The sequence below is a fragment of the Heterodontus francisci genome, chromosome 24 (genome assembly GCF_036365525.1).
Source record: "Heterodontus francisci isolate sHetFra1 chromosome 24, sHetFra1.hap1, whole genome shotgun sequence".
Taxonomy (NCBI): Eukaryota; Metazoa; Chordata; class Chondrichthyes; order Heterodontiformes; family Heterodontidae; genus Heterodontus; species Heterodontus francisci.
The window spans coordinates 17,659,163-17,684,484 of record NC_090394.1 but is presented as its reverse complement, the minus strand read 5'-3'; the positions used below and the strand labels follow the sequence as shown (position 1 = coordinate 17,684,484).

Here is a 25,322-nt window from a genome sequence, read left to right as displayed (position 1 = left end):
CAGGAATCGGTGCTTAAGCCCCAACTGTTCACAATATATATCAATGATTTGGATGTGGGGACCAAATGTATTTCCAAGTTTGCGGATGACACAAAAAGAGGTGGGAATGTGTGTTGTGAGGAAGATGCAAAGCGGCTTCAAGGGGATTTGGACAGACAGTGGTCAGGAACGTGGAAGATGGGATATAATGTGGAAAAATGTGAGGTTATCCACTTTGGTAGGAGGAATAAATGTGCAGAGTATTTCTTAAATGGTAAGAGTTTAGAAAGTGCAGATATACAAAGGGACCTGGGTGTCCTTGTCAGTAAGTCACTGAAAGCTAACATGCAGGTACAGCAAGCAATTAGGAAGGTTAATGGTATGTTAGCCTTTATCGCAAGAGGATTTGAGTACAGGAGTAGTGAAGTCTTACTTCAATTGTATAGAACCTTGTTTAGACAGCAATTGGAGTACTGTGTACAGTTTTGGTCCCCTTACCTTATGAAGGGTATTATTGCCATAGATGGAGTGCAACGAAGGTTCACCAGACTTGTTTCCAGATTGGCGGGACTGTCCTCTGAAGAGAGATTGGGGAACCTGGGCCTGTATTCTCTAGAGTTTCGAAGAATGAGAGGTGATCTCATTGAAACCTCAAAAAAAAAACTTAAAGGAATAGAGCTAAGATGTTGCCCCCAGTTGCGGAGTCTAGAACCAGGGGACACAATTTCAAAATAAGGGGGAAGCCACTTGAAACAGAGATGAGAAATTTCTTTACTCAGAGGGTTGTGAATCTTTGGAATTCTCTGCTCCGGAGGGCTGTGAAAGCTCAGTCACTGAGTATGTTTAAAGCAGAGATTGACAGATTTCTAAATGCAAATGACATAGGAGGATATGTTGGAAAAAGGCATTGAAGTGTGATCGTCAGCCATGATCATATTGAATGGCAGGGCAGGCTTGATGGGCTGAATGGCCAACTCCTGCTCCTATGTTCCTAATAGAATGTTATCGTTTATTGCGAGAGGAATTGAATACAAAAGTTATGCTCTAGTTATATAGGGCACTGGTGAGACCACATCTGGAGTACTGTGTACAGTATTGATCTCCTTATTTAAGGAAGGGCGTAAATGCATTGGAAGCAGTTCAGAGAAGGTTTACTAGACTAATACCTGGAATGGGCGGGTTGTCTTATGAGGAAAGGTCGGACAGGCTCGACTTGTATCCGTTGGAATTTAGAGGAGTAAGGGGTGACTTGATTGAAGCATACAAGATACTGAGGGGTCTTGACAGGATGGATGTTGAAAGGAAGTTTCCCCTTGTGGGAGAAACTAGAACTAGGGATCACTATTTTTAAAAAAAAAAAAAGGGGTCACCCATTTGAGACAGATGAGAAATTTTTTCTCTGAGGGTGGTGAGTCTTTAGAACTCCCTCAAAAGGCAGTGGAAGCAGAGTCTTTAAATATTTTTAAGGCAGCGGTAGATAGATTCTTGATAAGCAATGGATGAAAGGTTATTGGGGGTAGGCAGGAATGTGGAGTTGAGGTTACAATCTGACCAGCCATGATCGTTTTGAATGACGGAGTTTGTATGTACATAAGCAGATAAATGAAATTGGAACTTTTCATGGTGCGACAGTGATGTAATTTCTGTGAACTTGGGAAAATTGATCTTTTTGCTTTCTATATTTATGGGATATGGTGATTGAGAACGATTTATATTCACGGTTAAAGCCAGCATTATGTTGGAAGGGGGAGGGGTTCACAATGCACAGTCTTGATATAGCATGAAATGAAGGAAGGAAAAAAGGCCACTTAATCCCTTTATCTCGAATGAACATCCATTTCCTGTTACAACCCTGATCTGACCATTTTTTAAATTCACATGCTTGAGAATCATGGCTCATTTACTGCATACAAAATTTGGAAATTAACACAATTCTCATTCGAAATGCACTACAAAAGTCAAGCAAACGAACAATAAGGCTAGGGCTAATATCTTAATTCAGAGCTTTTTTAGCTCTTAATGCTTTTGTTTTTACCTTTTTTGGTTTTGTACAAAATGTATCTGTACATTGTCATAGAGTCATAGAGTACAGAAACAGGCCCTTCGGCCCAAAGTGTCTGTGCTGACCATCAAGCACCCATCCAATTGAATCTCATTTTCCTGCACTTGGCCCATAGCCTTGTATGCTATGGCATTTCAAGTGCTCAATTTGTCAATTCCATTCCTTTTTTAAAAAAAAACAGGTTTTAAAGATATGTGTTGTTCCTCTGTTAACTTAAAATGGGTTTAGAGTGGTTTTGTATTTCTTCGGGTTTTCTTCCTGCTCAGCGATGTAAAATTTGCAATAATCTTTCTGGTATTCCTTCCTTGGTAGATATTTCAATGCAAGAAGTCTAGGGAATCAGGAAGATGAGCTGAGAGTACAGGTTGACACGGAGTATGATATAACTATTACTGAGGCATGTTTGAAAGAAGAGTAGGAATGGCATCTCAACATTCCCGGTTACAGGATTTTCAGATGAGCTAGACGGGGATAAAAAGGAGGGTGTGGCAGTATTGACTAAAGAAACAATTATAGCTGTGAGGAGTGATGTGGTAGAAGGATCATCACATGAGGCGATATGGTTTGAATTGAAGGACAAAACAAAACATTAACCCTACTGGGAGTGTACCAAAGGCCCCAAACAGTCGGACAGAAAAGAAAAAAATGCAGGCATATCTTCGAGAAATCAAAAATAGGGCAGTAATAGTGGTGGGTTTCAACGACCCTAATATTAACTGCGATAGATTTAGTGTGGAAGGCACAGGGAGCAGAATTCTTAAAATGCATTCAAGAGAACATTTTCAGCCGGTATGTAGCAAGCCCAGCAAGAGAGGGGGCGGTTCTGGACTTAGTTTTAGGGAGTGAAGCTGGGCAGGTACAGCAGGTATCTGGTGGGGAGCACTTTGATGGAAGTGATCATAATTCAGTTAGATTTAGAGTAGTTATGGAAAAGGACAAAGATAGACCAGTAATTAAAGTTCCCAATTGGGAAAAGCTAAATTTACTAAGCTGAGATGTTATTTACCTAAAGTGGACTGGAAACAGCTACTTGAAGGTAAATCAGAGGCATTCAAGGAATAGATTGTGAGCATTCAGAGCAAGTATGTTCCCTTAAAGAAAAAAGATGGGACTAGCAAATCCAGAGACCCTGGATGTCAAGGGGCTTAAAGGAGAGGATAAAGAAAAAAAGAAAGCTTATGACATAGTGTGGGCTCAATACTGCAGAAAACCTAGAGGAATATAAAAAGTGTAAGAGTGAAATTAAAAAGGAAATTATGCAAGCAAAGAAGGGGCATGAAAAAATATTGGCAAGTAAAATTGAGGTTAACGTTTATTTTTATATAAATGTATAAAGCTCAAGAGGCAGAGTCGGTGGGCCGAAGGGCCTGTTTCAGTGCTGTACCTCTAAACTAAAGGATAACTAAAAGAGTGGGGCCTATTGGGGACCATTAGGGTAACCCGTGTGTGGAGGCAGAGGACGTTGGTATGGTTCTTAATGAATGCTTTGCATCTGTCTTCACAAAATAGAGAGCTGATGTGGACATTACAATCAGGGAGGAGTGTGAAATATTACATGAAATTAACATAGTGAGAAAATATTAAGGAGTTTAGCATCTTTGGAAAGTGGTAATAAAACTTCCAGGCCCAGACTAAATGTATCCTAGACTGTTAAGGGAAGCAAGAGAAGAAATAGTAGAGGCTCTGACCATCATTTTCCAAATCCTCTCTGGCTACAGGTATGGTGCCAGAGGACTGTTAATATTGTACCATTGTTTAAAAAGGGAGAAAGGGATAGACTGAGTAATTAGTGATGAGGAAATTATTCTAAAGAATTCTAATGGACAGGATAAATCTTCATTTAGAAAAACACGGAGGATGGATTTGTTAAGGGGAGGACGTATCTGATTAACATAATTGTTTGAGGAGGTAGCAAGGGGGGTGAATGAGGTATGCATTTGAGTAGTCTATATGGATTTTAACAAGGATTTTGATAAAGTCCCACATGGCAGACTGGTCACAAAAGTAAAAGCCCTTGGGATCCAAGGCAAAGCGGCAAGTTGGATCCAAAATTGGCTGAGGCAAGAAGCAAAGGGCCATAGTCGATGGGTGTTTTTTGTGACTGGATGGCTGCTTTCAGTGGGCTTCTGCAGGACTCTGTACCAGGTCCCTTGCTTTCTGTGGTATATCAATGATTTGAACTTGAATATTGGGGGTATGATGAAGTTTGCAGACAATATAAAAATTAGCCATGTAGTTGATGCACATGAAAGCTGTAGACTGCAGGAAGATATCAACAGATTAGGCAGGAGGGTGGAATAATGGCAACAGGTGTTTAATTGAAGTGTGAGGTAATGCATTTGGGAAAGGCTAACAAGGTAAGGGAATACACAATAAATGGTAGGATACGGAGGTGTGTAGAGGAACAGAGGGACCTTGGAGTGCATGTCTACAGATCCCTGAAGATGGCTGGACAGGTAGATAAGGTGGTCAAGAAGTCGTAAGGTATACCTGCCTTTATTAGTTGAGGCTATGAATATAAGAGCTGGGAGGTTGTGCTGGAACTGTATAAAACACTAGTTAGGCCACAGCTGGAGGACTGTGCGCAGTTCTGGTCACTGCACTATAGGAAAGATGTGATTGCACTAGAGAGAATACCAAGGAGATTCCTGAGAATGTTGCTCAGACTGGAGAATTCTAGTTATAAAGAAAGATTGGATAGGCTAGGGTTGTTTTCTTTAGACCAGAGGAAGCTGAGGGGAGACCTAATTGATGTGTATCAAATTGAGGGGTCTAGATAGAATGGATAGGAAGGACCTATTCCCCTTGATTGAGGGGACCATAACCAGAGTGCATAGATTTAGAGGAAGAGGTTGGAGGTTTTAAAGGAGATTTGAGGGGAAATCTTTTCACCTATTGGGTGATGGGGTTCTAGAACTCGCTGCCTGAAAGGGTGGTAGAGGCAGAAACACATGACATTTTTAAAAGTTCAGCGATGTACTTGAAGTGCCATAACCCACAAGTCTACGGACTAAGAGCTGGAAAGTGGGCTTAGTCTGGCATGGGCATGATGGGCCGAATTACCTATTTCCGTTCTATGAAATCTCCATGTTTTGTAGTACAGTGACCACCGATGGGCACGACATAGTGTTTCACTCGTGTGACGGAATGTCCATATCCCTTCCGTGGACTGTATTTTATGGATGTACTTGCATGCTATAATGTTTGGTCAACTGCTGCACTAAATTTTTTCTTTAGCTTGCAAAATGATGGCTATATTAATCCATAGAGCACTGCAAATGAATTGTCTCATCAGGGCACTTGAGGACTGCTGATCAACATAGTGTGTCATGGTGCATTTCATAGTTTGATACTTTAACCGCGTGACACATTCTACTGGTTGCAGGCAGGTGAATCTTTTAACACCCGTGCTTTCAGATTGGTCTAAAATTGGTGTTCAGAGACCAATTTTTCTAATTCATGTTTGGTCTCCAAAGTTGACTGTGATCCAGGAGGAAAAGGAAAATGAGTAAGTAAAATATTTAAAATGTACAGGCGGTCATTTGCCAGACACCTGTGCTGTAAAGTTTGCAAATTTGTGATTTTCCATTAATGGCCATTTGCAGTTTGGGTGTTTTTTATTTTAAACGCTTGTTTCAAACATTGTGCTTTCTTGATGACTTTTAAGCAGAAAGTATGTAGATATTGCGAATACTTTCTTTGAAATCTTTCAGAAATACGGTCAACAGCAGTGTGCAGATCACTGCTTGCAGTTGTCTAATGAGAGTTACACTGTACTATTGATCGCTACTTTTGGATAATTATTGGCTAAATAATAAATACAATTTACCTTTCTTAACCCCCATCATCCTCCTCCTCTTCCAATCTGCTTCAATCATTTTCACTTCTGGCACAAATCTCTTCTGAGACACCTATTGCTGTGCTGGTGTAAGGTATTTAATAACATCCCTATGTTTAAGTTAATTACTGAACTTGAAACCAAAATAGAAAATGTTACCAGAATTTGAAGCAAATTGTTATTTTTGTAATTTAAAAATGATGAGAAAATCTCACATGCTGTAGTGAAATAATGAAGAGTAAACAAAATGGTTCAAATGTACAAAAACGTTCTTTTATATTTTTGCAGGAATTGATTATAAGACCACTACAATCCTGCTGGATGGCAGGCGTGTAAAGCTAGAGCTCTGGTAAGATTATATATTTTATAAAATAATTTATCATTTTATGATTATTGCAGTACTTTATGTCGCTTTTTTCAGAATATTGATTAGGAAGGATTCAGTAACATGCAGAGATTGTTTACAAAGTAAACCTCTTGGGCTTTTCATGTACTGCCCCGGACCATTCAAGGAAAACTTGCTTATGATTTCTGTAAGCTATTATATAATGAACAGAGAAAACCACGACATATGTTTTCTTTAGTCCTGAATCATATGATCGAGTTGGCAATGTACTTTCATTTAAAGACTAAACCATGGACCTCCACAATGGTGCCACTTTAAAGTTGGCTGAGTTTGCTAACAAAAGTGTGTAGCGTTTAGTGGTTGAGAGACAGTTGCAAGCTAACTTGTAAGATGCAAAACAGTGGGGCTACTGTTAAAACTGGCTGGAGGACATAATCATTAGCATGCCAAATTTATATTGACACTTTCCATTATAAATGTGGCAATAGGAAGTTATAATGAAAAAAAATTGACACAGGAAGTGCACACAGATGCATGTGGATTGCTCTCTATCCCCCTCACACTAGCTCAATCACGCAAACAATAAGCAGTTTGTTAGTATGTCTGGTAATTTGAATGCATTTGACATCCATTTGTGTTTGAAAATCTTTGATCCTTGTCTGAGAACAGCAAGAGATCAGACACAGATGCAGGCTTTCAGGTTTTTTGAAACAGGATATTCCAAGGTAGTTAAGTTTTTAAAGAGAAAATTGCGGGGCTCCCACTGAAACTAAGGTTGGAAATTATTAGAGTACAGTTAGAAGTCATCTTGTTTAAGTCGAGTAAGGTGACCCACTTATGGGAAAGCCTGGTGTTATTAATATGTAATTAGATTGAATCAAGTGAGATTTATGTTCATTGCGCTGTGAAGTTAAGCAGCTTAATTCATATGTGCCTTTGTGTCTCCAAGTGTTTGCTTGGTCCATCTTCGAAAGGATTGAAGAAATACACATACAAAAGATAAATGCTCTGTTCAGATCATCGGGATGCAATTATTGCACTCGAGTTATACTATCATACAAGTAGATAGGATGGTATAAGTCACCTTTCATATAGTAAGATGCTCAGACTACTTACAGAAGTGACTGTGACTGAACCCAGGAAGGTATCTATGGCAGACCCCATTTTAATTTAGTCTCTGTTTCCTTTGCTCCCACCCTCACTCTCTCTCACTCACTTTCACTCTCCCTGTCATCTTGTTCCCATTCTCTGTCTTGTTCCCCTTTTCACTAATTGTTGTTTAGAAAACTTCAGCATGGAATATTTCCATTGGAACAGAGAAGGCTAAGGGATGATTTATTAGAGCTTTTTAACATTTTGAAGGATCTTGATCGGATAAATTGTATAATGCTATCTTCGCTGTTTTGGAAGTTAGAATGCTCGCCAAGAGTGAGGATAGAGGTTAGGAGAAAATTCTATATGCAGAAAATTATTAAGTGCACAAAATGCTTTTCTAGAGAGTAGATAAGGCAGCAACCCTTGCACTGTTTAGTAGAGGACCAGTAATCATTTGAAGTAGATGAGAAAATGTAAGGCTGTGGGGCGTACAAGGCAGAAGGATTAGTTTTGCATTGCTTTAGCAAAGCACCAACACAGATATGACACCTGTGTGCTGAAAACGTTTTTTAGTTCTACCTTGTAGTCTACCATGTAATGCTATAATCCACTTTGGGTGCACAGGGCCAAGTCTATACTTGGGAGCTGTCTTTTTTTGTTTCTTCCCTCCACCACCACCTTTCTGTTGAGTGCCTTTTTAACATTCTGGGCCTATTGTTGAACATTGGTGTCCAAAGAAAGTAAATTGTGTTTCTTCATTGCATGTCTGTCTGCGATGGAATCCACATAATCTGAGTTAAAATGAGTTCCTCCACCCTTCAGGCCGAAATGTTTTAACTAACCTATTTAAACTGAGCAGGACTGCCACACACCACAGGATGTTGTATGCCATGGAGATCAACATCAAATTTTTTTTCCCCCAAGCAATGAGCTAGTTCTGTCTGCTTCATCAAAGGAATTAAATATCAGTAGTGCTGTATGAGCTTCTGCTGTTTTTTACAGTTGATGGGATTATCAATTTCTCCTTTGCCATGAGCTAGGAGATTGCTGATTGTTGTCCCACGACAGATAATATTGAGAAGGTATATAAATGTTTACACCAATTTTCTTTGTATCTTCTTTGGCCTCCTTGTCTCGAGAGACAATGAGTTAGCGCCTAGAGGTGGTCAGTGGTTTGTGGAGCAGCGCCTGGAGTGGTTATAAAGGCCAATTCTAGAGTGACAGATTCTTCCACAGGTGCTGCAGATAAAATTGGTTGTCGGGGCTGTTACACAGTTGGCTCTGTCCTTACGTTTCTGTCTCTTTTCCTGCCAACGTCTAAGTCTCTTCGACTCGCCACCCTTTAGCTCCGCTTTTATAGCTGTCTGCCAGCTCTGGCGATCGCTGGCAACTGACTCCCACAACTTGTGGTCAGTGTCGCAGGACTTCATGTCGCGTTTGCAGATGTCTTTAGAGCGGAGACATGGACAGCTGATGGGTCTGATACCAGTGACAAGCTTGCTGTACAGTGCGTCCTTGGGGATCCTGCCATCTTCCATGCAGCTCACATGGCCAAGCCATCTCGAGCACTGCTGGCTCAGTAGGGCGTATATGCTGGGGATGTTGACCGCCTTGAGGACTTCTGCTTTGGAGATACGGTCCTGCCACCTGTTGTCGAGGATTCTCTGGAGACAGCGAAGATGGAATGCGTTGAGACGTTGCTGTTGGCTGACATACGCTGTCCAGGCCTCGCTGCAGTAGAACAAGATATGAGGACACAGGCTTGAAACACTCGGACTTTTGTGTTCCGTGTCAGTGCGCCATTTTCCCACACCCCCTTTGCCAGTCTGGACATAGCAGACGCTTTTCCCATGCGCTGGTTGATTTCTGCATTGAGAGACAGGTTGCTGGTGATAATTGAGCCTCGGTAGGTGAACTCTTGAACCACTTCCAGAGCGTGATCGCCAATGTTGATGGATGGAACGTTACTGACGTCCTGTCCCATGATGTTCGTTTTCTTGAGGCTGATGGTTAGGCCAAATTCGTTGCAGGCGGCCGCAATTTTGGATATGGAGTTTGCAGAAAACCCATAGGATTGCCCACCCATTAGTCTGGGTGGTTCGCTTAATCGGCCGGCGTGGACACAATGGGCTGAATGGCCTCCTGTGGTCTATTTTTTCCATGTTCTATGATTGGCTAAATGCATGGAAAGCCATCAAATGCTCTTGTGTTTAGCTTTTGTTTGCTAAGTTATTGGGGCTCAGATTTATGCTATAGTTTTCTTTTTCTCTCCTGAAGGCATTGCCTCTTTGCTGGGTTTGCTTCTATTTGTGTTTGGCCACCTGCAGTATTTCACTCAAATGGCCTCTATGCAACAGGTTTTTGGGCTACACTGGTTACAGCGGAACCCAGTCCATTCCTCGTCTTTGGTATATATGTGCATGCTAACAACAGAGCTCACTAAGTTACCAGCATAGACCAAGAATTGAACCTCTCTGGTATCTGAGGCCAAGTTCCTTACTGATAAACTCAGAGTCATGAAGATACCTCTATAATCTGTTTAGTTGAACTCTTCTCTGGATATATCTTTTTTTCATGGATTGAGGAGCTCGCGTTTGTTTTTTGGCTGTTTCATTTTGTTTTTAAAAAGTCTCAAATCAGGTTTTAAATGTGGTTTTTAGTATTTAAATGTAAAAATAATGTTGGCAGGAAAACCCAGAGCTTTCTTTTTATCATTGGGGTTCATAAAGGAGAAAATGCGAGGAGAGATGTAAAGAAATGGCCAGTAAGGTATAGCAGAAAAAGCAGCATAGTTAAGATGTAACATATTCAAGTCTTAAACAGTTATTCGACAGAGGGTATAACATAACAAGACAAGCAGCACAAAAAATGTCTTTAGGGGTATCACTGAAAGAATTTGTATGAAGCATCAAGGAAATAGCTTCTACAAATGGATCAAGAATATTGAAGTTCCTTAAAAATGAGGTAGCATGTAATAATGGATTATGTAATTTTGGTTAGTTTCTCCACGTGAAAGCAAACAAATTCAAATGAGAATACACAAAATAGTCGAATATCTTGAGTATTGCTGAAAATGAAGACATGTTGTCTAAGCTTTTCATTTTGCACTCATCAGGACAATCTACCAGAGTTCACTTGCCAACCAATCAGCACTCTCTCTTCTCATAGTATAAAGTTGTTGTTTTCCTTTACATTAGTATTCTTGTGGATTGTCCCAATGAGTGCAAGGCGAAAAGCTTTGACAACATGTCTCTATTGTCAGCAATACTCAAGTTCTGTACTACCAAACAACCATCTAATATCATCTTAGTAAAATAAAACTTTGAGGCTAAATTGAGTCCAATTTGAAGTTCAAGGCACACTCCCTGATCCACATATGCTATTTAGCACAAAGCTGTTTATCTTGGCAAAGATAAAACTTCAGTGTTTGGGATGAGTGTCTCTACCACTCTCCCCTTTTTCTTTTGTGTGGTATACAATTTCTATAGACCGAACACAGAGTAAAGTCTCTGAATGGCAATGTCCATAGATGGGTAGTTCTACAGTTATTTTTAGGGGTCAAAGGCAAATGTGAAACTGGTTCCAATATGAGAATATCTAATTGTTTACAGTATACTTAACTGATTTATAAAAATTGGCAATGAAAAGTCAAGTTTTTCAAGATAAAAGATATTTTATATCTTTAGATTAGATTTTTAGATTAGAGATACAGCACTGAAACAGGCCCTTCGGCCCACCGAGTCTGTGCCGAACATCAACCACCCATTTATACTAATCCTACACTAATCCCATATTCCTACCAAACATCCCCACCTGTCCCTATATTTCCCTACCACCTACCTATACTAGTGACAATTTATAATGGCCAATTTACCTATCAACCTGCAAGTCTTTTGGCTTGTGGGAGGAAACCGGAGCACCCGGAGAAAACCCACGCAGACACAGGGAGAACTTGCAAACTCCACACAGGCAGTACCCGGAATAGAACCCGGGTTAATGGGCAGACGATGTATAATTCATCACCTAGATACTGCAATAGTCAAATATTGTTAATATCAATAGCTTTTAGGGATTTCTGCAGATTTTGAGAAAGTTACAGACATGGGAATGAGGCAGGCCAGTGGGGAGATTGAAGACCATGACTGGTATTGGGGATGGTTGGAAACAGGTAAGCTGGATCCAGCAGCTAAGTAGAAAGATGCTTCACTGTTGGATCCAGCAGTCCGCATCTCCCTTTAGCTGCTGGGTTTCCTGAGGCCAGGGTTAATTTTAAAATGGCGATTAAATCTGATGCCTACAGCCTCATTATCATATTTAAATGACCAACCTGCCTCCATTAAAACAGAAATGGGTGGGTTTGAGGCAGGTTGGGGTCGGGTTTGAATTTTAACATCCCACCCCACCCAAATCCTCCTGTTTTGGGGATTTAAATTTCCCTTGTAAAGGAAGGGGGGTGGGGGGGGAAGAGGAGGGCAGTTTTTTTTCTGTTGACAGACTGAGAACAGTGGAATTGGAGGATGGGAGTGGAATGTAGGTGGTGAGGGGGACAAGGAAGCAGCCAGAGATTGTCTTTGAAATCAAGATCAATCTCAATCAAGCGACAATACTGTCTAATTGTTCATCTTTCCTCTGTTCTTTCCCCACACTTAATATTGTATCTGCCCTTTAGAAATCATGTTCTCAACATTCCAAAACTTATGAAGCTACTACAAAAAAAGATCATGACCTTGATATTAACCGGGAGGGTGCGGGGCAGCCTAACAGCATGCGAGGGCATGACGACCCAGCTCAGCCTAACAGCACGGTCTCATTTAAATACCTTCTGCATGCTCCCAAATTGATAGCCGGCCAGGAGTGCATACAGGTGGCAGGAGGCCATAGCCAGGGACTATGGGTTCAGCCTGCGAATGGGATTTGGGTCATGATAAATGCTGGGACAATGGTGGGGAGGGGGAGGAAAGTGATCCAGGGCAACCTCCCCTTTGGAAAATATCCATTGTAGGTTTCATATCACAGTGCCTCTTAATGAGACTGCTCATTTCACCATAAAGGAAGCATTTTGAAAACTTTCCCTCAAAATTTTGTGCTTTTTTTAATGGAAACTGTGAAACCATCTTGCAAGATATAGAGTCATACAGCATAGAAACAGGCCCTTCAGCCCACCGTGTCCATGCCGACCATAATACCTATCTATACTAATCCCACCTGCCTGCATTAATTCCATATCCTCTATGCCTTGCTCATTCAAGTACCTATCCAGATGCCTCTTAAATGTCGCTACTGTTCCTGCTTCCACCACCTCCTCAGGCAGGTCATTCCAGATACCCACTATTCTTTGTGTGAAAAATTTACCCCTTTAATCCCCTTTAAACCTCCTCCCTCTCTCCTTAAATCTATGCCCTCTAGTTTTAGTCACCCCTACCATGGGAAACAGACTCTGGCTATCTCCCCTATCTATGCCTCTCATAATTTTATATACCTCCATCATGTCCCCTCTCAGCCTCCTTCGCTCCAGGGAAAACAGACTCAGCCTATCTAATCTCTCGTCATAACTAAAACCCTCCAAACTAGGCAACATCCTTGTGAATCTTTTCTGCACCGTCTCTAGCTTAATCACATCTTTCCTGTAGTGCGGCGACAAGAACTGCACACAGTACTCCAAATGTGGCCTAACCAACGTTATGTACAACTGTAACATGACATCCCAACTCTTGTACTCAGTGCCTCGGCTGATGAAGGCAAGCATGCCATACGCTGCCTTCACCACCCTGTCTACCTGTGTTGCCACTTTCAGGGAACTATGTACTTGCACCCCAAGGTCTCTCTGCTCAACAGCACTCCCCAGGGCCCTGCCATTCACTGTATATTACCTGCCCTGGTTTAACTTCCCAAAATGCATCACTTCACACTTGTCTGCATTAAATTCCATTTGCCAATCCCTTTCCCACTTTCCCAGTTGATCTATATCCTGTTGCAGCCTTAGACAACCTTCTTCACTGTCCATTATAACCGATTTTGGTGTCATCTGCAAACTTGCTAATCATGCTGCCCACATTCACATCCAAGTCATTAATATATATGACAAACAACAGAGGGCCCAGCACCGATCCCTGTGGCACACCACTGGTCACTGGCCTCCAATCTGAAAAACAACCCTCCACTACCACCCTCTGCCTCCTAATACTAAGCCAATTTTGTATCCAATTTGCTAACTCACCCTTGATACCATGTGTTCGAACCTTCTGGACCAGCCTACCATGCGGGACCTTGTCAAAGGCCTTTCTAAAGTCCATGAAGACGACGTCCATCGCCCTGCCCTCGTCAATCCTCTTGGTCACCTCTTCGAAAAACTGTCAAATTTGTGAGACATGCTTTCCCACGCACAAAGCCAGGCTGGCTATCCCTAATCAGACCATGTCTTTCCAGATGCATATAAATCCTGTCTCTCAGAATCCCTTCCAATAACTTTCCCACCACTGATGTAAGGCTCACTGGTCTGTAGTTCCCTGGATTATCCCTGCTGCCCTTCTTAAACAAAGGCAGAACATTAGCTATCCTCCAGTCTTCCGGTACCTTACCCGTGGCTAACGACGATGCAAAAATCTCTGCCAGGGCCCCAGCAATTTCCTCCCTTGCTTCCACTAGCATCCTAGGATACGCCTGGTCAGGCCCTAGGGATTTATCCACCTTAATGCGCTTCAAAACCTCCAACACCACCTCCTTTGTAATGTTGATATGCTCCAGGATATCAGTGTTCCCTCCCTTGAACTCACTAACTTCCATGACCTTCTCTATGGTAAATATGGATGAGAAATATTCATTTAAGACCTCACCCATTTCCTGTGGCTCCACACATAGATTGCCACACTGATCCTTAAGGGGACCTACTCTCTCCCTAGCTACCCTTTTACTCCTAATATACTTATAGAATCTTTTAGGATTCTCCTTTATCTTATTTGCCAGGGAAATCTCATGGCCCCTTTTCGCCCTCCTAATTTCCTCAAGTGTAATAGAGAATACCATCAGAGAATGGGCGGCACAGTGGCGCAGTGGTTAGCACCGCAGCCTCACAGCTCCAGGGACCCGGGTTCGATTCTGGGTACTACCTGTGCGGAGTTTGCAAGTTCTCCCTGTGACCGCGTGGGTTTTCGCCGGGTGCTCCGGTTTCCTCCTACCGCCAAAGACTTGCAGGTGATAGGTAAATTGGCTGTTGTAAATTGCCCCTAGTGTAGGTAGGTGGTAGGGAATATGGGATTACTGTAGGGTTAGTATAAAAATGGGTGGTTGTTGGTCGGCACAGACTCAGTGGGCCGAAGGGCCTGTTTCAGTGCTGTATCTCTAAATAAATAAATCTGTAAACTTGAGTAAGAGCACGTGCAGCTGACCATCATAAAATCTATACACATCCTCCCACAGAAAAGCGTACACATTGCATTACAGTTAAACGGTCCTTTGAATTACGCAGAGGTTCCCACCTCCCTCAGATGGAGGTTAAAGATTCTATACAAGTATATGAGAAAGAATAGCATGCTGTCCTCAACCTCTCTTTCCTGATCATCTCATTGCTTTTTTGTGGGGATGTTGCTGATGCATATTGTCTTCCTTGTTTGTCCAGGTAGTAGCTCAACTCTGTAACCTGGTCAAGTAACTAATTGAGCCCAGCAGTTTGAGAAGTTTCAATGACCAGATGTCATAAATTCATATACAAATGTAAAAATATTAATTATTTCAATATTAGGGAAACAGCTGGATATTTGTCCACTCATTAATGAAGGGAATTTAAGTAATTACTACAATTGAGGTTAGAAGATGGAAACTCATTTACTGATCCTAAAAGAAAAATTTTAATTTTGTTAAATTATTGCCATCTGCATGTTTTACACCAACAGCAAATATTAAGCAATTCTAATATAAAAGCAAAATACTGCAGATACTGGAAATCTGAAATTAAAAACAAGAAATTCTGGAATTGCTCCGCAGGCCTGGCAGCATCTGTGGAGAGAGAAGCAGAGTTAACATTTCAGGTCAGTGACCCTTCTTCAGAACTAGCAAATATTAGAAATGTAAAAGGTTATAAGCAAGCAAAGCAGGGGTGGGGCAAGAGATAACAAAGGAGACGGTGTAAATAGGACAAGGTCACAGAATAGCTGACCAGAAGGTCGTGGAGCAAAGGCAAACAATGTGTTAATGGTGTGTTGAAAGACAAAGCATTAGTGCAGATAGGGTGTTGCCCCACCCCTGCTTTACTTGCTTATAACCTTTTACATTTCTAATATTTGCTAGTTCTGAAGAAGGGTTACTGACCTGAAACGTTAACTCTGCTTCTCTCTCCACAGATGCTGCCATACCTGCTGAGTATTTCCAGCATTTCTTGTTTTTATTTAAGGGAATTACTTTGAAAGAATGTTATTGCTGATGAACTTGTTCTTTGTTTCAGGGACACTTCAGGTCAAGGGAGGTTCTGCACAATCTTTAGGTCCTATTCCAGGGGTGCACAGGTATGCAAAACTTTGATTTAAAAAAAAAAATCACTATCTGATAAAAGTATAGAAATATCGAAACTACTTTTTGTTTCAAAAGATCTGCCACCATTTGAAATAATTTCATTTGCATCAGTCATAAAGTTTGATTTCTAAATACTGATCTTAGCAGTATATTATTGCTTTAAACCTGCGGCAACTTGTCACTTGAGGTCTGCTGGCCAGTATATATCACTCCTGAGGAACTGTATCATGAAGTAGAACTGTTTATGTTAATTGTGTGATTTCTGTAAACTGCAAGTTAATGATCATTATGGAGAACTGATGAATAGAAATGTGCACTTGCTTGATATTGGGAAGCGAATGGGCGAGACTTCTGGTCTGCTGTAGCGTACATCATTTTTAATAGTGTAACATTAGCAGTGGATGTGGGAATAGAAGTGTGTATTTTTGGATTGGAGATTTTGTCAAATTTGAGCACTAAACTAGAAATTCTGTTAAGTAAAGCAAACTCATTAGTAAATAAGTCACTGGGTAGTTGGGGTGCCCTTCTGAGGTTGCAGCTGATCCATTAGCTATGAAGCTATACTTTATATCTAACAATGCTTTGTATAACCTGTGAGTTCTTGATGTCAGTACTGCATGCCTGAAATAGGAAAGTGTTCCCCACTTTTACCATTGCTCTGCTTAATGAAGACAACAATTTGCTTTGTGCTGAAATGGAAATGGTACAGATTTTGTGGTAGTAATGACGGTGAAACTGTCAGCGTCCACTGTCATTACTCCACTGAAATGGACAGCAAATCTGTTTTTTTTGCACACATGGAGACTCCCGAAGTGATTCTATGCCTCTCCAAAGGATGTGCTGTCGAGGCACCCTAAGACTGCCATCAATGAGAAATTAATTGAATTGACCCGAACCTCCACCCTTACCCCTTCCTCTGTTAGTCTCACTGTAAAATCTCTTGAGGAAGTTGCACCTTGTTGAATGAAGTGTAACTGGGTTTTTAGCAGGGATAGGCACCAACGTGTTGCACCACGGACATTTGACAAAATTATTGACTCAGCCATGATTAATCTGTATATAAAGTGTAGAGTCAAACTAATGTCATCAAAATACAGTCCGATTTAAAATGCATTTCTCCCTATTTAGTGAGTATCTTGCATTGTTTTTGCTTGCACGTGTAGCCAATGTCGGCCCACACGCTTGATGGAGCGATGTGGGGAATCCGGATAGATGTCCATCTGTCGGGTGTGATCTCGATCGCTTTCTCTCCCCTCTCTGTGATAGTGATAGTCCCTATCCCCTCCTTGTGTCCATCTCTCACCCTGCTCTCTCCCCTCTGTGTCCATCCATCTCCCCTTTTTCTTTCTCTTTTTCACTTCCTTTCTTTCTTTCACCTCCTTTTCTTTCTTCCCACCCCCCCCTTTTCTTTCTTCCCACCCCCCCCTTTTCTCTCTCTCTTCCCCACCCCCCCTTTTTTTCTCTCTCTCTCTCTTCCCCCCCCCCCCACCCCCCCCTTTTTCTCTCTCTCTTCCACCCCCCCCTTTTTCTCTCTCTCTTTCCCCCCCCCCACCCCCCCCTTTTTTTTTTTTCTCTCTCTTCCCTGTAAAGTGCAGTGCTAGAATATTATTTTCCTCCACAACTGATTACGCTTGAGTACCAAATAACTTCCAATATCTACATAATGTAGATAAGATGTGTCTTGCCAGCTAGATCCAGCCTATCTGGCTCTCAAAGTCCCAGTGAAGTTTCACACTTGTGGGGGGAAAAAAGTCATAGTCTTATTCAAAAACATTTTTATACTGTTACCTTCAACTTTTCAACATCTCAAGCCAGGAAAATGGAAAATGGCTGCTCTCTCCGGTGCAAAGCAGTCAGAAAAGGCTTCAACAATCCTCCGGGTCCAGAAAATTCAAAAAGCTTGTCTCTGGAGAGAAGACTGCAGAGCAGAGATGATTTGATTACACTGAGAGGGAAGTGGCAATGTAGTTCAGTGGGCAGCAGTTGCAGCAGAGTGGGTGACAGTGAAATAAATGTGGAGTCTCCAATAAATGTGAAATCTTATTGGAAAAAAATGTTGGGTCATTAGGAAAGATTCCATATATGCACTGATGCCTCCTACCACTTCACTTAACCTTTCCTTCTATGATGTCAGACTGTTTGCCCAATGTCCATTCCTAGATGAGTTGTAATTCCCTCCAATTAAAGGGAGGAAAAAAAAAAGGGGCTTGCAGTTATACAACACCTTTTGACGAGCTCAGGACATAGCAAAACACTTTAAAGCCAATGAACCACGTTGGAAATGTTGTAATGTATGGACGTATAGCACCAATTTGCTGCAGTAAGATCCCACAGACAGCAGTGCCATATAGGATCAGATAACATGAGAAATATTGGTGAGGACACAAGAACTACCCTGTTCTTCCAGTAGTGCCAAGAGTTTTTTTTTATATCCACTTGAGAGGCAGATGGGACCTCTGTTTAATGGCTTATCTGAAAGGCACATATGACAGTGCAGCACTTTCTCAGTACTGCACTGAGTCGTTGGTCTGGATTATATGCTTAATCCTCTGGCATGAGACATGAACCCACAAGTTTCTGGCTCAAAGTTTTATCACTGAGCCAAGGCTGGCGCAGTAGTTAGCACCGCAGCCTCACAGCTCCAGGGACCCGGGTTCGATTCTGGGGACTGCCTGTGCGGAGTTTGCAAGTTCTCCCTGTGACCGCGTGGGTTTCCGTCGGGTACTCCGGTTTCCTCCGACAGCCAAAGACTTGCAGGTTGATAGGTGAGTTGGCCATTGTAAATTGCCCCTAGTGTAGGTAGGTAGTAGGGAATATGGGATTACTGTAGAGTTAGTATAAATGGGTGGTTGTTAGTCGGCACAGACTCGGTGGGCAGAAGGGCCTGTTTCAGTGCTGTATCTCTAAATAAATAAAAATAAAAGGGAAGAAAAAAGCCATCGTTTTCAGCCTCTGCTGCAATCTGTACTCTTGCTGCTGATCCCAGCTCCATTCTTGGTCCCCCCACCCCGCCTCAAGTTGAACCAGCCTGTTCACAGCCTCTCAGCATCCCATTTGACGCCAAGCTGAAATCCAATCCCATATTCTTTCCATTGTAAAGACTGCCCACTTCCACCTTCATAACATTGCCACCTGTGTCCCTGTGATGAAACCCTCATTCATTCCTTTGGCGACTCCCAACGAAACTATTCTGATGGTGTTCCTGCCATCCTCCACCCTGCATAAACCTTAGACCATGCAACACTCTGCTACCTGTATACACTTCCACCCGAAGTCTCACCCATCACCATCTGACCTACATTGACTTTTCGTCTGTCAACGCCTTTAATTTATAATTCGCATCCTTGTGTTTAAAAACCTTATGACCTTGCCCTTCCCTATCTCCTACAACCTCTTCCAGGCTTACAATCCTCCAAGAGCTCTCTGTTCGTCTGACTCTGGCACCTTGTGCATCTCCCACTCCCTATGCCTCACCATTGACGGCAGAGCCTTAGCCGCCTAGTCCTCATGCTTTGGAATTCCCCCATCTGACTCTCCACCTCTTTTCCTTTTTAAGATCTTTCTTTAAAACCTCACCTTTGACCGAGCTTTTGATCACCCTTCATAATCAGTGTTTGAGCTATCTAGCCCACATCCTTAATTAAATTTTATTTCTTCTGTTTTGTCATTGGAGTTTACACTTCTACAGTGTGGCATCAAATCATAATTGCCCTCCTCAAGGGCACTCGGAAGGGCAGGCAATATCATGCTGTGCTTAGTCCCGCATCCCCATATTTTGCTTGTAACCCTGCAAGATCCTTATCCTCAAGTACCTGTCTAGCTCCCTTTTTAAAATTATTTATGGAATCTGCTTCTGCCACCTTTTTCAGGTAGAGCTTTCCAGATCCTGATAATGGAGTGGAAAAAAAAATATCCTTCTTCCTCCCAGATCTTTTGCCAATGATTTTAAATTGGTTATTGACCCACTCACCAGAGAGAGTACTTTCCCTTATTTAGTCTCACCAAAAGCTCTGATCATCTGGAAACCTGCTATTAGGTCAAAGGACAAAGAACAAAGAAAATTACAGCACAGGAACAGGCCCTTCGGCCCTCCAAGCCTGCGCCGATCCAGATCCTCTATCTAAACCTGTCGCCTATTTTCTAAGAGTCTGTATCTCTTTGCTTCCTGCCCATTCATGTATCTAGACAGATGCATCTTAAAAGACGCTATCATGCCCGCGTCTACCACCTCCGCTGGCAATGCATTCCAGGCACCCACCACCCTTTGCGTAAAGAACTTTCCACGCAATATGCCCCCTAAACTTTTCCCCTCTCACTTTGAACTCGTGACCCCTAGTAATTGAATCCCCAACTCTGGAGAAAAAGCTTCTTGCTATCCACCCTGTCTATACCTCTCATGATTTTGTACACCTCAATCAGGTCCCCCCTCAACCTCCGTCTTTCTAATGAAAATAATCCTAATCTACTCAACCTCGCTTCATAGCTAGCGCCCTCCATACCAGGCAACATCCTGGTGAACCTCCTCTGCACCCTCTCCAAAGCATCTACATCCTTTTGGTAATGTGGCAACCAGAACTGCACGCAGTATTCCAAATGTGGCCGAACCAAAGTCTTATACAACTGTAACATGACCTGCCAACTCTTGTACTCAATACCCCGTCCGATGAAGGAAAGCATGCCGTATGCCTTCTTGACCACTCTATTGACCTGCGTTGCCACCTTCAGGGAACAATGAACCTGAACACCCAAATCTCTCTGTACATCAATTTTCCCCAGGGCTTTTCCATTTACTGTATAGTTCACTCTTGAATTGGATCTTCCAAAATGCATCACCTCGCATTTGCCTGGATTGAACTCCATCTGCCATTTCTCTGCCCAACTCTCCAATCTATCTATATTCTGCTGTATTCTCACAGTCCCCTTCACTATCTGCTACTCCACCAATCTTAGTGTCGTCTGCAAACTAGGTCATCTCTTCACCTCTATTCCAAGGAGAACCGTCCTAACTTTCCAAACTCTCCTCATAACCAGTGTTCTGTTTAAATTTTTGCTGTGTGTGGCCAGTTTTTCAGTGCGTGGTACCATAAATTCTTTTTGCATGGCCGCCAGCACTTTGTACTTAACATGGAACAAGGCTTGCGCAGCATGGTGCAGCTTAGCTGGAACCTTGCTTATAACTGAAGTCTCTCCTCTCTGATAACATCCTGGTAAATCTTCTGTGTACCCCTTTAAGGAATTTACATATTTGCTGAGGTGTGGTGTCCAGAATTGTCCATAATACTCCAGCTGAGGCCTAACCAGTAATTTGAGGTTTTGGCACGATCTCTTTTCCTTTTATATTCTATTCTTCTGTTTGTCAACCCAAGTAATCCATATGCTTACCAACCTGCCCTGACGCCCTTCAGGTTTTGTGTCTATGGATACCAGGGTTTCTCTGCTGATCTAGACTTGTCAAAATTCTGCTATTTGTAGTATACTGTCTTTCCCTATTTGTCGTCCCAAAGTGCACAACTTCATACTTTTCCATACTGAAATCTGTCTGCCTGGTTTCTTCACATCCTTAATAGCCCTGTTACATGGGTGCCACTTACTGATTAACTTCCAAAATAATAGCAGAATTCTAAAAATAAACGGTGACGGTGGAAATTCAAGCCTGTAATTTAATCACTTCATCATGTATATGCCATGCTGTTGCTGCTTTTATGTCAGTGGAATTCCTTAATTTAAATTGTCTACAGAACAGCAGTCACTGTACTTCAAAAACTAATTGTGTAGGAAGAACACTTGGAGTGTCTGACATATAAATGTCAGTATTTGTTATAGGTAGTAGCTTGTATCCAATTCTATTGCTTTGATTTTGCATTTCTGTCTTCGAACCTGCTATGGTATCTTCCTGTTTTCCTTGATTCCCACTGCTGATGTAAATTCAGGAAATTCGATCTGCAACTTTGGTTCACGTCGTGTTGTAACTAAACCTCCTTTATCTTTATGCATTTCCCTCTGTTCTGAGAAAAACTATATAGATAATGGAATTATTAATGAAAATAGTTTTTGTTTTGTTTCTCAGGGTATACTCTTAGTTTATGACATCACTAATAGATGGTCCTTTGATGGGATTGACAGGTGGATCAAGGAAATTGATGAGGTGAGATGATTTTTTGTGTATAAATAACACTGGGCCTCTGCTGGAACTACCACTTAAGCTAATTTGTACCCTTTTTTCATGTGCCTTGTTTAACCAAACTTCAGTTTATTATATATAAAATAAAAACAAGAAATGCTGGAAATACTCAGCAGGTCTGGCAGCATCTGGAGAGAGAAGCATAGTTAACGTTTCAGGTCAGTGACCCTTCATCAGAAGGCTTTTATTCAGTTTATTGTTAGATTTTTTTTAAAATAAAAAGCTCATCTATCTATTTGAATAGAACAGGGTGTCCAAGCTATTAACCACAAAGTCCAGTTACATTCCTTGCAAAACACTAGTTACTCATTTCCACAATTATAAGTTTGGGATTTTTAAGTACCAGATGGTGATTTGAAAAAGATTGTTCTGACTGACAGAAATTTTTCAGTGGTGGAAATTAATCAGAGAGAACAGTCTTTCTAATGTCCTTTTCTACAAATCAGGAAATTAGAGTTTTCAATCCATATAGTTAAAACTCCAGAACTACACAACCAAAGGACGTCTCACCTAGCAAGCCGTGAAGCACAGGAAAACTCATGACCTATAACTGAGTTTACCTGGTGGCAAATTTTGAGCTTTTGCCTGAGAGGAGAAGAAACAAGATCCAAATTTTAAGTAAGGTTTTATAAGGGTAAGAAAGCCTGGACCATCCTAAGCAAGCTCCTACGGTTAGTAAATTTTTATACACTGTCTGTCACGTGAGCAGTGCATGGAAAGAATGTTTGTACTCTCCTGATATAGATCTTAGTACTCGGGTAGTACTCAGGTTTTTTTTCCCCAGAAAGGTTAGTTGCCCAATTCCTGCATAACAATTTAATATTGCCTCCATACTGTATGATCAACGCAACGTCTGAACTTAGCACTGAATACAGCAAGTGAATACCATGTTTTGGGAGATGTATGTAATAAAAGAAAGAACATTTACATTACAGCACCTTATGTCTTGCAGGTGGTAGTCTCGACTGGTAGAACTTTCACCTCAGTCGGAAGGTCGTGGGTTCAGGACCCACTCTAGAGCCTTGAGCTCATAATCTAGTCTGATGCTTAATTGTGGTGCTGAGAGAGTGCAACACTGTTGGCAATGCTGTCTTTAAGATGGGATGTTAAACTGGGGTCCTGTTTGCCCTCTTAAGGTGGATGTAAAAGGTCCTATTGTACTATTCAAAAAAAGAGCAGGGGAGTTCTCCCAGTTTCCTGCCTAATTAGTTACCCTTCAATCAACATCATTAAAACACATTTCATGATATATATCATTGCTATTGGTGGAACCTTGCTGTGCTCACATTGGCTGCCACATTTCTCTACATTACCACAGTGAAGACAATTTAAAAGCATTTCATTAGCTGTGTAGAGCTTTGGGATGTCCTGAATTTATTTTTTTTAATTTTTTTTATTTAGAGATACAGCACTGAAACAGGCCCTTCGGCCCACCGAGTCCGTGCCGACTATCAACCACCCATTTATACTGATCCTACAGTAATCCCATATTCCTACCACATCCCCACCTGTCCCTATATTCCCCTACCACCTACCTATACTAGGGGCAATTTATAATGGCCAATTTACCTATCAACCTGCAAGTCTTTTGGTGGTGGGAGGAAACCAGAGTACACGGCGAAAACCCACGCAGACACAGGGAGAACTTGCAAACTCCACACAGGCAGTACCCAGAATTGAACCCGGGTTGCTGGAGCTGTGAGGCTGCGGTGCTAACCACTGCGCCACTGTGCCGCCCAAATGACGGGTATTATATAAATGCAAGTTTTTTTTCTTCTTCAGTTCTTTTCTGGATGGTCCTGAAACTTTCCACTTGCAGTGAATTACTTTTTGAAATATAGTCACTGTCTTGGTTTGCAGCAGCAATTTTGAGATGGTTGACCAGTTCATCTATTCATGATTGAGAGAAGGATATTGGCCAGAACAGCAGGAGAACTCTCTGCTTTTCTTTTGAATAGTTGACCCGCCTGCATCAGGGTATTCCCTGGCCATGTTAAACCTCCAGAACAGAAAATGTCGTGCTTTTGGGCCTGGACAGTTGAAATCTTTAATATCAACATCATACTGCACTAGATTATATGTTAAAATTCCAGAGTGGGCTTTTGACTTAACACCACATTTATAGTTAATTATTTGACCTTGGGTTGATAGCAATATTGAAAGAACAGTATTTATTCCCTGTTGCACTGAGGGCATCAACAGTAATGTAGGCCAGACCAGGTAGGATACCTGGTTCCTACTGTGAAGGCGTGAGCCACTTGTATTTTTATGACTTTATCTATTAGTCCACAAATTAACAGGTTAATTAAGTTGAGTTTCACAACTTTCCATGAGGTTGAATTTGGTCTCATGCTCCCTGAGTTGCTAGTCCAGTACCATAACTACAAGGCTACAGTGTTTTTTGCCTTGACTTTTGTCCTTGTAGGAAGGGACTGGCAGCAACTGAGCCTTTTGTAATGAAAACCAACTGTTGCAAATAACAACTAAGTATAAATGTGCTTTTATCATAGAATCATAGAATGGTTACAACACAGAAAGAGGTCATTCAGTTTGTCGTGTCCATGCTGGCTCTCTGCTAGTTCCACTCTGCCCCGTAATCCTGCAATTTTTTTCCCTTCAGCTGCTTATCCCAATTCCCTTTTGAAAGCCACGATTCAATCTGTCTCTATACACTCTCAGGCAGTGCATTCCAGATCCTAACCACTCACTGTGTAAAAAGGATTTTTTCATGTCACCCCTGTTTTTTATTTTGCTAGTTACCTTAAATTGGTGTCCTCTGATTCTCGATCCTTCTCCCAATGGGAGCAGTTTCTCTCTCTCTACGCAGTTTAGTTTGTGACAGGTAGTTTATTTATGGTTAGATATATAATGCATGTAGAGAGAATGGGGCAATTTCCCTAACCTGTGCACTCACATCTGGGCCCTCCACCTGTGAGAATGGTTGCAGACTTGTGTGGAGCTGCAGGCCTTTTGGGCCTTTGAGTTTAAGGCTTTCTGGTTTGTGATCTTAATCAGCAGTTAGAAAACTCCCATAGCATCCAAACATCCTAGGGGGCAATATAAATGAAAAGCATTCAGTGAAATGTCTTTGTCCTGCCCTCAGGACACTTAACATCAGTGGGGACCTTAGAGCAGGCCATAGCTTTGTGTTCCATTGGGTATCCTTGCACTAAACCGCTCTGAGCATTGCAACAGGAAAAAGGCGGCAATGCAGGAATCAGCCCTCCCATCTCACTTACATGGCTGTGAAGGCATATTCATACTGTGGGCATGGGCCTAGCTCTGCCCCCTGCCCCACCCTGGAGATCCATGGGCA

The 25,322-nt window shown here is 41.8% G+C and overlaps 1 protein-coding gene across 1 annotated transcript in view; it reads left to right on the top strand.

Annotated features, from left to right (window-relative positions):
• rab40c (RAB40c, member RAS oncogene family) overlaps positions 1-25,322 on the top strand; it is a 108,562-nt gene that overhangs the window by 64,468 nt on the left and 18,772 nt on the right. Inside the window, exons 2-4 of the mRNA XM_068056792.1 lie at positions 6,168-6,228; positions 15,758-15,818; positions 21,893-21,970. Of these exons, the coding sequence (XP_067912893.1) occupies positions 6,168-6,228; positions 15,758-15,818; positions 21,893-21,970 (200 nt within the window). The remainder of the gene's footprint in view (positions 1-6,167; positions 6,229-15,757; positions 15,819-21,892; positions 21,971-25,322) is intronic.